This window comes from Martes martes (assembly GCF_963455335.1).
Source record: "Martes martes genome assembly, chromosome: 8".
Classification (NCBI taxonomy): Eukaryota; Metazoa; Chordata; class Mammalia; order Carnivora; family Mustelidae; genus Martes; species Martes martes.
In genome coordinates, this window is record NC_137895.1 from 115,440,138 (window position 1) to 115,453,314 (window position 13,177).

At 37.2% G+C, this 13,177-nt stretch overlaps 1 protein-coding gene across 4 annotated transcripts in view; it reads right to left on the reverse strand.

Moving 5' to 3' along the window:
- UPF2 (UPF2 regulator of nonsense mediated mRNA decay) overlaps window positions 1-13,177 on the reverse strand; it is a gene marked incomplete at its 3' end in the record, with an annotated part of 107,977 nt that overhangs the window by 45,919 nt on the left and 48,881 nt on the right. For all 4 annotated transcript variants that reach the window (XR_013967236.1, XM_080810481.1, XM_080810482.1 and 1 more), the window contains exon 9: window positions 3,436-3,544. Coding sequence is in view for 3 of the 4 variants with exons in the window: in XM_080810481.1 (XP_080666607.1) it covers window positions 3,436-3,544 (109 nt within the window). The remainder of the gene's footprint in view (window positions 1-3,435; window positions 3,545-13,177) is intronic.

The following is a 13,177-nucleotide window of genomic DNA, read 5'->3' on the forward strand; positions in this document are numbered from 1 at the left end:
TAAGTATTACTTTTGATGGCTCTATATCATTTCAGCACTATGACTACCTGACCATTTTCTTAATTCACTGCTGGGCTTCTAGCTTACTTTCCATTTTTTCCCTACAATTCATGATGTGAATAAAGCTTTTTTGGGTATATAGGATTACTTACTTAGGACAGATTCTCAAAGTTGTCCAATGTATAAATGCATGTAAGAATCTTGAAACATATTACCTAATTCCTTCTCCAAATTCTGACCTCAAGTGCATGTGGTTTCTCATTTCTATTACCTTTACTAATCTGTTGGTCAAATTAGTAGATTAATTGTTGCTTTAACTAGAATTTCTTTGACTACTAGATGAGATTTCACATAGTTCTGTTAACCAGTTTTATTTCTCAGGTGAGATTCTTAAGCAAAGGGTATGATTGTGATTATATGCTGGAATTAGAAGACAGAGACAGGGAAGCCTAAGTAAAACACTATTCTCATAATTCAAGCTATGAAGAGGAGATGTCAGATTTGGAGAAGTGTTTTAGAAGATAGTACCAACAGAATTTGGTGAAGGCTGGCTCTGGAATGTCCAAGGAGCAAAAGTAGAAGTACTTCTCTTAGGGACTAGAGAAAAAATATTGCAAATTTACAGAGAGAATAAAGGTTGATATGAGAAAGTGAAGGCTGAAGATTTTTTTGAGAATTAATGAGTTTATTTTATAAACATATTTACCCAGAACTACAAGAGAACTTTCTAAGCACAAAGAGAGAGGTTCTGGCAAGAGACATGTATTTGAGGTTGCTGAGAAATAAAAGTCAACTAAAGCCCAGGTAAAATGTGTTCTGTCAAAAAGGAGGGTGAAGAAGGAGGTCTGGGGAATGCAAAAATACAGACTCAGCTGGAAAAAAGTAGAAGATATTTTACTCTTGATAAAAGATATTGAGAAAAGCAGTCAAGTAAGAACCAGGAGAGTGTGGTGGGAGAGAAGGGATAATTATTATTGTAATAACATCTATGTCTGAGCACTGAGTGATGAACTTTATATCCATTATCTTGTGTAATACATAAGAACAATCCCATCTGAAAAGATACCAGTATTATCCCCACTTAAGTAACTCGACCAGCGTTAACAATGCTAGCAAGTGGGGCAGACAGGAGGGCAGAAAAAAAGAACAGCCAGCAGTTTAGAATCTGTAGGGACATCAACTAACTTAAAGTGATTAAGAGGATGCTGGTGGTCTCTGCCAGGGTGCTATGATGAAACAAAGAGTAAATGTCAGAAGCAGAAGAGACAAGTATACTCTAAAACAACTCGAACAAGAAGCAAATGAAAGAGCGTGGGGGGCGAGGTTGAAGACATTTTCTTGTTGCTATTATTTTAGTTTCACTTAAGGATGGGAAGCTTTAGGCACATATAGAGACAAAAAGCAAGTCGCTGGCAAAGTCTGCAGATGTCAGGGTTAGAAAAGATAGATCCTGGAGGACGCAGAAGTGATCAAGTTATTTGATCAAGTGACTTCAAGTTACTCTTCTCTCCCCTGAAAGCAGTGGTTCCCACAGTATTCTCCTAGAATTCCGCTAAGTCTCTGAGTTGTAACAAAGCATTACATCAGGAATGAAACTTCCAAGTCCTGCAACTCTCACCCCAATTATCAAAGGTGGGAAGCGAAAGATACATGAATAGAATAACCTTAATCTTAAATTTCTCACCAAAAGCATTAGTTATGCTTGGTCCAGCATGTATGTTGTTTTTGGATTTGGTTGAGGGGTATATGTGTGACTCATATAATAGAGTAATACTGTCTGCCAGGAAAAGTTTCTTGTTTTGCATAATGGGATTAAATAAATCAAAAAGAATATCATAACTCTTGATGCATCAATCCCTGAACTGGCAGCATTTATCAAAGTGTGTTCTTTGACCCCTCCCAGGAGGTTGAAAGTGCACATTACCCTATTAAAGCTTTGGGAATTCTTAAAAGAGAACAAAACAAAATCATTTAACTCTCTTGATCTCAAGTGTTTCCAAACAGCTTTTAAAACACAGAAACCAGTCCTTTCTTAATTCTAGAACAGGGACACCTGGGTGGCTCAGTTGGTTAAGCGGCTGCCTTCGGCTCAGGTTATGATTCCAGCGTCTGGGATCGAGTCCCACATTGGGCTCCTTGCTTGGCGGGGAGCCTGCTTCTCCCTCTGCCTCTGCCTACCACTCTGTCTGCCTGTGCTCGCTCGCTCTCTAACAAATAAATAAATTTTTTAAAAAAATTTAAAAAAAAAAAAAGAAAAAGAAAATCCAGAACACACTTAAGCAAAAACTGCCCCAGAAAAATCTTAACCACAAATCTCATATAAACTAACTCCTATGGCAAGAGGCCTTTAGAAGTCATCCCACTCTACACTGAAGACTTTTTCCTTGTCTGAACTCAAGGTTCTTACTCCTGAACAATTTGTTTGGCAATTAAACATGCAATTTCTTATAATATAGAATATATTCAGGGTTTAAATGTTTATTTCACTCTCATTTTTGTATTTATGCCTTTTCTTCACAACTAGGTTGTGAGATTCCTGTTCTCAGGAATTATTTCTGTTCTCTGAGCACTCAGCAATACCAATTTCTATATAATGAGTGCAATAAAGTGCATACTGGGCACAGCAAACATTTATTTGCATCACAAGCAACTTGCTATAAAGCTAAGTTTGTCAATTTTTTCCCATTGGCTAATATAACCACTTGAATTTCATGCGTTTTCAGTCTACAATATTCACCTTCAGTCATGTTTAAGGAACCATTTTACTCCTTTCAAGGCTTTATTTATATCCCCTTACAAGGTGATGGGTAGTATGGATTTGGAGAACAACTAACAGGCAATTTAAGACTCCTAGAACCAGAAAGGGAGGGAGCTGTCTGGAAACCGGTCCCTGGTACTTACCAGGGTACACTTTAAAAACTTACCGCTATATAAGATAAAGATTGTTAAGGCAAGAATCAATAAAAACATGGGCTATCACACCATTCACTGCTCAGATAAATTATACAACCTCATGTACCCCAGACATTTGGACTCCCGACACCCCAACAGGCATCCTCCAGGCACTGTGCCCAGACTTGCACAGCCAATCCTATGTTTCTTCTGGGAACACCAATGAGAACTGCTGGCTCTCTTGACCTTAAAGAATGGTTTTTAATTAACAAAAGCAAAAAAGTGCAGTACCTGTAGGAAACAAGGTAGCAGCAACAGCTCATCTCCAAACTGGAATATACTACTTATCAATTTCAAGCTTTGTTGAGAAAATTACATTTTAAAATCTCAGAAGCCCATTAATTCTGAACTCTTAACCACTATCAAATTTCAGAAATATGCTTACCAATACAAAATTATATTCTTAAAGAATCCTCACTCAACTTATAAGTATATAAATATGTGTGTATACATATATAACAAAATAAATGCTTAAATACATACATGAAATCTGAAATCCCCCCTCAGCATGGAACAAAGATCCTCTGCTACATCAGACATGCAGGGATGCAATGTAGCAACCAATCTTGCATAAAATGGTAGCAAATCCAACCTGCAAAAGTTATATGTGATATATGTAAAAGGAAAGACATACCAGAAGTAATTAATCTTAAAATTTAAACTTTCTAAGATATATTCACACATTAAATGATAAAAACTAGTAATCGTACAGACGTGCCTATTTATTGCCATCATAATGAAGCATATGGAAATTCAACCTGCTTTGTGAAAGCTTACTAATAATTTGACATTTGCTATTCAGTGCATTTACTGCACATATGCAATTTCACTGAGTATACAATTTTGATAACATATGAAATACCAAGTGCAGAAAACATCAAGTTTTGACATGGCCTGAATTTTTGATCACATAATTACTAAGTAAACAAACCTAATGGTAACTTAAATAGTGCAAAACAGAATCCTTTTAAACTATTTCCTTCTTTTACCCACAGGTAAATTATTTGGAAACTTTAATGTCTAAAGTGAAAGGGTAACCAATAACCAAGATGGCATCTAAGAAGTCAAAATATTATCCAAAGCCCACACACTAACTTCTGCATCTTATTCATTACAGAACCTATTCAGATTCACCCACAGTGCCTATCCTCTCTTACTTTAGACAATAACTGGCAAATATGTGGTTATTCATGCTGCCACCCCCTTTCATTATTAGAGTACTTTCTCATCAAACCTGAATGCAGCCCCAGAGTCCTGCTTAACCCAGCACTCCAGGCAGCCACTACTAATCAGAATGAATACACAAGCTAAAATTACTTTCCATTCCTGCCACAGCCATTATTTTATAGAATTCGATTACCAAGTGATGCAATACTCAGCAGACGCTGCAGATTAGCAGCAGTGAGGAATTAACAAAAGCAGCTGCGGTGACCGCATCAAGTCATAGGGAGCTAACAGTGAGAAAGGAAGTTAAAAATTATAAAAATTCAACACAAAAGCTCAAAAAACTAAGCAGCCCACAGTCATGGAGAACAGAAACACAATAATCCTACAGGTTATCCCTGAATACAACACTACAGAATAGTGATGAAAACAGTTTCATCATCAGAGGAAAAAGTATGCACACCATGCAAGGTTTAGGATTAGATCTGGAAAACTCAAAGCATGGACAGATTAAGGCTCAGCTGGAAGAAGAAACACAAGTAAAGAAAGAAATGGAGGTTAATCTGAAAGATGGAGAGAAGTGCTCAAATTCCTACCTAAGAGCCTAAAAACCTTTGCATTCCTCTTTGACCATTATAATTTCTTTTAAAAATTATCATTTGGTTCGTTCTTACGTGCCAGGCTCTGTCCTAGGCACCGAATAATATACTTCATTGAACTTGTTGATACTAATAACCATCCCATAGGGTGGATATTTTAACTACCATTTCAGAAATAAGGGAACAGATGCTGAGAGAAGTCAGGAAAATAGTAGCTTTGTATTAGGGACTCAGTAAATTTTGTTAAAGGCATCACACCTTTCTTTACTGAAACAATGAGAAGTTCAATCCATTACATAAATGTCTAACACAAAATATTTAATGCTAAATGTTACTTTAAATGTTTCTTTGAATTATTTAAGAAGTTTTATCAACTGAAGGTTAAGCTCCTGTCATACAGAAAATATGCACATGTGGGACACATTACTCCTTGATATTATAAAAATGAAGTGTTCCCATGATATATTCTCATAAATAAATAGCAATTTTCTTCATGTCTATTAGCGTAAAAAGCAAGCCTAGGACAAATGAACCTTCAACTTTCTTGCATAACAGATGGATTCACGCTAATAGCAAATTTACTTTATAAATTTTTAAACTTTGGTTGGAATATTGTATTTTAATATAATTGTAATACATTTTAGTTAGAATATATTATCAGGTTTTTCATTTGTTTTTCAAACCCGCTTGAGCAACAAATACTTTTTTGTTTCAGTTCATAACCAATCGCCAAATACAAATAAACTACTTATACCTATGCCTAGGTTCTACCACCCACAATTGCTACAATTTCCAATCAGAAAAATGAAGGATACATTAAATGAATACAAGAGCTGAGGTCATAAGACAACAAAGAGGAATATGCTCCGAATTAGGAGACTCAGGTTCTAACTCTCTCAAATAGTACTTCTGTAACCTCTAGTCTCAGCTGCCCTGGCTAACCTTCCCATGGCTGGGAAGCTCACCTCAGAACCTCCGCACTGGCTCTTTTTTCAGCCGGAAGATGCTTTTCTCTTTCCTCAAATATCTACACTTACACCCTAACAAAGGCCAAATCTTATGTGGCTAATAATTCACCTCCTCAATGAGACTTCTTCCAAATACTCCCCTGAAACCACAAATCCACCGGGCCCCATGCCCCCAATCCTCTACCCAGCACTAATTTTTTAAAGTAACATTTTCACCTTCTAACATATTATATAATCTACTTGCTTGTTATGTTTATTATCTTGTCACTCTTCCGCACCAGAACATAAGTAAACTCCATGGGAAACAGTTAACTAGTACTCAACACAGTGCCAACACCATAGTGGGCGCTCAGTAAACATTTGTTAGGTAAATAAATGTTACTGGTATCTCACAATTAGGTTTATTTATTATTTTCTTTACTTAAGCAGGCTCCATGCCCAGTGCAGAGATCAATGCAGGGCTCGAACTTACAACTTCTGAGATTGAGAAATGAGCCGAGACCAAGAGTTGGACACTTAACCAACTGAGCCACCTAGGCTCCCCCAGGTTTACTGTTAGCTTTTAGTCAAAAATATTCTTCACCACTCTGAGGAAGGATCATCTGATTTTTATAAAAATAATATTAAACTTCATCAAGTTTTACATTTTATCAAAGCTAGCTTATCAAATATTTTATGTACTTAATAGGATAATCATGTATGTTTTTATTTTATATATAGGTTTCCTATTTAAAATATCTTTTTAATCCTAAGATTAATCCTCTGATCCTGCTGGATTTTTATTTATTATACTAATAAATATGATTTGCTAGTTTTTCACTTGTGGAGTTTTTATATGGACATTCAAAAGTGAGAATGGCCAATCCTTCAAACTTCCTTGCTCTTTGTTACATTCTGCTTATTCATAGTAGGAAACGGCAAGTTTGCTTTTCTATGCTCTAGAACAAACAACACAGCAGAAAAATCACTTTTCCATAAAAGACTGAAAGAACTCAAAAAAACTATCCAGTCTTACTCTATTTAAGATGAAATTAACTGATAACTTCACCAGTCTACTTTATCTTGAAATAATTTGGAAATGTGTATTTTCCCAAAAAATTTCAATTTCACTGTGATTCTTTCAAGTGCTTTTAAAAGTATTTCTAGCATATCATTGGGCTCATTTCTTAAACTTTTAAATGTTTTTTTGTTTAAATTTTCTAAATGCTTCCCTATTTGGATTTTAAGAACTAGCTCTTGAGTTTTTAAAATTAATTTTAGGGGCGCCTGGGTGGCTCAGTGGGTTAAAGCCTCTGCCTTCAGCTCGGGTCATGATCCCAGGGTCCTGGGATCGAGCCCCGCATCGGGCTCTCCGCTCCGTGGGGAGCCTGCTTTCTCCTCTCTCTCTGCCTGCCTCTCTGCCTGCCTCTCTGCCTACTTGTGATCTCTGTCTGTCAAATAAATAAATAAAATCTTTAAAAAAAAAAAAATAAATAAAAAAATAAAATTAATTTTAATTTTGGTTGTCTTTCTCAATGTATTTTTCAATACAATTTAAGATTAGGGGCACCTGGGTGGCTCAGTGGGTTAAAGCCTCTGCCTTCGGCTCGGGTCACGATCCCAGCGTCCTGGGATCGAGCCCGGCGTCGGGCTCTCTGCTCCGCGAGGAGCTTGCTTCCTCCTCTCTCTCTGCCTGCTTGTGATCTCTGTCAAATAAATAAATAAAATATTTTAGAAAAAAAATACAATTTAAGATTATATCCACTTAGCACAAAAATTTTAACCTAACTGTATCATTTCCTTTTTCTTCTTTTCCTGGACAAGTCACTTATACTTTATTTCATTATTTTCTTCTTCTACAAAATCAGCCCAATCTATATCAAAGCTTTTTCCTAGTCTCAAAAGAAAGGTAGAGATAGTTAACCTTTCTAGAGGAAACCAATCTGTGCTATCCATTCAGGTTCTTATCAGTGAACTAACAAATAGGTAAGTGCTTTCAACTTCCAAAGCGATTTTTAAAAATAGTTTAAGGATTCAAAAAAAAAAATAGTTTAAGGATTCCCTGGAAGATCTTAACTCTTTTATGCCTTTGCAGATAGTTAGAAATCCTGGGTTTTGTTCTGGCCACATGAAAGTGAAGTTAGATATTCTATTTTCTCGGAATCCTCTACTCATATAAAAGCTCACCAAGTTCTTCTCAAACTAACACTTTTCTAAAATTCCTCCTTTGGGGCTCCTGGGTGGCTCAGTTATTAAATGTCTGCCTTCAGCTCAGGTCACGATCCCAGGTCCTGGGATGGAGTCCCACATCAGGCTCCCTGCTCAGCAGGAGGCCTGCTTCTCCCTGCCCCCCCTGCTTGTGCGCTCTCTCTCTCTCTCTCTCTCTGTCAAATAAATAAATAAATAAATAAGATACATAAATAAATAAATAAAATTTCTTTTCCATTATACCTGTCACAATTAAAAGGAGGGCTGAAAGTAAATGTCACCCTGCCCTATTAAGATTTTATTTATTTATTTGACAGAGTTCACAAGTAGGCAGAGAAGCAGGCAGAGAGGAGGAAGCAGGTTCCCTGCTGAGCAGACAGCCCGATGTGGGTCTCGATCCCAGGACCCTGAGATCATGACCCGAGCTGAAGGCAGAGGCTTAACCCACTGAAACCACCCAGGTGCCCCAAAATCTTCAATTTCTTGACTGTTCATCCATTACTTCGCAGACTAAAACCCCTTATGTTGTAAATAAGGTAATAAATTATATATTTCTTCAATGTTAATCCAGCTTAAGTACGCCTTTCTGTCTGTTCTACCCTCTATGCATGCAAGGCTGCAAGGGAATGGAGTGCTAAATGCTATGCCAACCACATTAAAGGTATTAACTACAAAATAAAACATTTTAATGAAACTAAAGAGTAAAATTTATAATAAAATTTAAGCTAGATATGTATTTTTAGACTTTTCTGAAAGTCAACTAGAAAATAAACTTAGATCCTCCCTCTGAAAACAATTTTTGTCTTCAGAGTGAGGATTATTTTTACCAACAGTTAATGACTGAACCATTTGAAAAAGAACATTTTTTTCTTAAATAATAAAACCTTGCTTACATTTTAAGGTCTCTTAAATCACACATTTAAGTATCTTACTAGCAGTTAATGATCATCAAGTTAGTAAACATCCAGTCATTAACTACAAGTAATAAAGAATGCAGAAACACATTTTGTTACTGAGGGGAAAGAAAAGAAATTCTTAAAGGTTCTTATGTCATAATCAATCAGCTTTCTAAAAGAAATGTCCAGCTTTTCTTTTTCTCTTTAAAATCTAAAGAATTTAAGTGTTGGAAGGTATTAATTTTACCTTGTTCAAAAATGCCTAGAAAAAGGAGGAATGTGAAAGAATACTGCCAATATTCAATTAAAAGAATACAAAGGAAACAATGAAGCAAATGATTTAAAACATATGAAACGTAACAAAAGGTTGGAGTCAGTTACTCCGAAATCAACAACCAAATGCCCTAGAGACTTTTTCACAATGTTCCACTCCCAGTGCAACAGCGCCATCAAGTGGTATAACATGCTAACACGCTTCAAAGACTAAGGAAAAGCTGTTAAAAGAATCAGGGGAAACACTTCATTCTCTGAAGTTTGTTTATATTAATCTAAATCTAAAGAGATTCTGATCATCCATCTGTAAAAACTTGGAAATTCATACAACTTCAAAGTCATTAAAACCAATACTGGGTTCGACTGTACCAGAACAATGAACAAGTAAGCCGTTTCTAAGTACTTTACACTCAAAGTTAGTTTGGGGGCGGGGGGCTTTCTGAGACACTAAGCCCAATCTCTAACTTGATCTAGGTGGTGGATACATAGGTATACCTAAGATGTGAATACTTTGTACAAAATTTCAATTATAAGTGTTAAATTACAAATTAACTATAAAATGATATGAAACATCAAAGGGAATTTCTAGTAGATTTCATTTTATGGAGCCCTTCAATAGGCTGAGATAAAATGCCAGGCTTCTAAGATTTTTTTTGACCAACTATTTATTTAATGAAGGAAAAACACACTAACAGTAAAAACACTGTTTCAGACTGAACCTTTAAAAACTGTACAGGTTTGGGACGCCTGGGTGGCTCAGTTGGTTGGGCGGCTGCCTTCGGCTCAGGTCATGATCCCAGCGTCCTGGGATCAAGTCCCGCATCGGGCTCCTTGCTCAGCAGGGAGCCGGCTTCTCCCTCTGCCTCTGCCTGCCAGTGCTCGTTCACTCTCTCTCCCTCTCTGACAAATAAATAAATAAAATCTTTTAAAAAAAAAATAAAATAAATAAAAAAATAAAAACTGTACAGGTTAAAAAAATTTTACAGATGGACATTAAATTTTAAAACTTTTATGCTACAAATGACACCAAGAAAGTGAAAAGACAACTCACAAAATGGGAGAAGATACTTGCAAATTATATTTGGTAAGACACACATACAAAGAACACATAAAGAACTCCTACAACTCAGTAATAAATAACATATTTTAAAAAGGGGATAAAGGATTTAAACAGACATTTCTCCAAAGAAGACATACAGATGCCAATAAGCACATGAAGACATGCTTAAAACCATCAACCATTAGGAAAATGTAAATCAAAATCGCAGAAAGATACCACTTCAGACTAGGATGGCTATAAGCAAAAAAGGGACAATAACAAGTGTTTTGAGGATATTGAGAAATTGGAGCCCTCATACATAGCTCATGGGAATGTAAAATAGTGCAGCCACTGTGAAAAAGTCTGGCAATTACTGAAAATGTTAAAAAGTTACCACAGGACACAGCAATTTTTAGACATACACCTCCTAGACATACACCGAAAGAAATGAAAACAATACCCACACAAAAACCTGTACACAAGTAGTCATGTCAACATTACTCTTAGTAGCTAAAAAGTGGAAACAATCCTATTGTCCCTCGACTGATAAATGAGTAACAAAATGTTGTGTGAAATATTATTTGGCCTTAAAAAGGAAGAAATTCTAATACATGCTATAACATGGATAAGTTTTGAAAACACGATACTAAGTAAAAGAAGTTAGGTACAAAGGGCATATGTTGTATTTTATTTATATGAAATATTCAGAATAGGCAAACCCATAGCAACTAAACATAGGCTGGTGGTTTTTCTTTTCTTTTTTTAAGATTTTATTTATTTATTTATTTGACAGACAGAGATCACAAGTAGGCAGAGAGGCAGGCAGAGAGAGAGGAAGGGAAGCAGACTCCCTGCTGAGCAGAGAGACCGATTCGGGGCTTGATCCCAGGACCCTGGGATCATGACCTGAGCTGAAGGCAGAGGCTTAACCCACTGAGCCACCCAGGCACCCCAAGGCTGGTGGTTTCTTAGGGCGGGAGAAAAGGTGGGCAGAGAAAGTATAGATTGACTACTAATAGAAGGTTTCTTTGGGCAAGACAAAAATGTTTTAAAATTTGATCATAGTGACAGATATTTAGAACACTGAATGTATTACTTCAAAGGTGTGAATTGTACAGTATGTGAATCACAGCTCAATAAAGCTGCTTTTTTTTTAAGAAAAGATCCATAAAGAACCTTAAGAGTTACCTAGTTTAGTGCTTCCTAAACTAAAATATACAGATTAGGTAAGACAGCCAAATTCTCTACCAGACACTAGCCATATAGGGATCCCCTTGCCTTTCAAAAGTTCACGTTATACCACTCTGCTTCTGCTTAAGACCTACAGCTATACCTGGTTTTGCTACCTGGAAGAAATCCAGAGAGGATTTTTCACTTGCACAAAAAAGGTGAAAAGCAAGTATCAGGTTCAGCATTGGTTTTGCAGTGAGGCAGCTACAGAGGCGGTGCACACCGGGAGCAGCCAGAGCGGCTCCATCCCCAAGAACTACACTCCACAGATTGACATCAAATCGCCAGAGCTTTCAACTGTGTCTGTGAGCATCCATGCCTTAGCTAGATTTATTTCTGGATTCTGTTACTAAGATGTGTCCTAAGTTATCAGAAAAGTCTAAGAGAGGTTTCTTCTTGGTGGTGGGAAGGGTCTGGGTCCATGCAAAGACTTCCATATAAATTTACGGTAATTACTGCTTTACACCATTTCAACTTAAGAAAGATTTCATAGGAACATTCTACTTTTGGGTAGTGGGGGAACCTGTATACAGCTGACCCCTGAACACAAGACTGAACTGTGCACATCCACTTAAATATGGATTTTTTTTCCTAATAAATACAGTATAACACTGTAAATGTTATTTTTCTCTCCCTTGTGATTTTTTTTTTTTTTAAATTTACTTGAGAAAGAGAGAGAGAGAGATCACAAGTAGGCAGAGAGGCAGGCAGAGAGAGGCGGGTAGGAGGAAGCAGGCTCCCGGCTGAGAGGAGAGTCGGATGCGGGGCTCCATCCCAAGACCCTAGGATCATGACCTGAGCCAAAGGCAGAGGCTTTAACCCACTGAGCCACCCAGGCACCCCTCCCTTATGATTTTCTTAATAACCTTTTTTTTCTCTACCTTACTTAATTGTAAGAATATAGTATATAACACATGTAACACACAAAATCCATGTTAATCAACTGTTTATGTTAGCAGTAAGGCTTCTGGTCAACAGAAGGCCCTTAGTTAAGTTCTGGGGGAGTCAAGAGTTATATATTAATTTATGTGTAGAAGGTTGGTGCCCCTAAGTCCCATGTTGTTCAAGAGTCCACTGTATATATAAAACCTTTGGGCCCTCACAGCCATAGGCACTCAAACAACAAATAGTTTATTCTGATTTTGGTAGCACATTATTTGGTCAGCTCAGGCAGGATGGGCTGGATGAAGGAGAGAATCCCGGCCATAAGTAAAGAATCTTGGCCACAAAGACGCTCAAAAGGACTCATGTCCTTTGGGGAGGGTGGGGGAGAGAAAATGCCACCCAAAAAGAAAGATGCACCTTATCAAAGGGGTCCCACAGAGTCTATGTGGACACAGCAGACAGTGGGGGTAGATAAGAGCAAGAGCTAAAACGTGTAAAGAATCTCCTTGGCCCTCTCTCCCAAAGGGTCCCAGTTCGTCCCCAAGTCCAGAGGGCTCAAATAACTGCTACTCCTAATACACTAATAACTGGCTACCCAAGAGAACATTCTAGCATGCTCACTCTAGACCCAACCTGCTTTGTTCCCTCTTCCTCCCACTCCCCCTACAGGCGATCAGTCATCTCTTTTATTCAAGACTGAATGAATAAAATGAATAAAAGATGGAGACGGGTTTGTGAGCCTATGAGAGAAGGGAAGAGAATAAGGAAAAAAAGAGAACGAAAAATGGAATGAGAGAAGACTTAATGGCACTTGACTATTATTTTTACTCTGGCCTCCTTAGGGACCAAGCTATAATCCTCAGGACAACCCAAATAGCACAGGTAAGATAGAAAGATGCCTTGGGGTTAAGGACAACAACAAAAGCCCTTCAAAATTAAAGGCTATCGCAATCAATAAAAATATACAGTTAACCAGGAAGCATC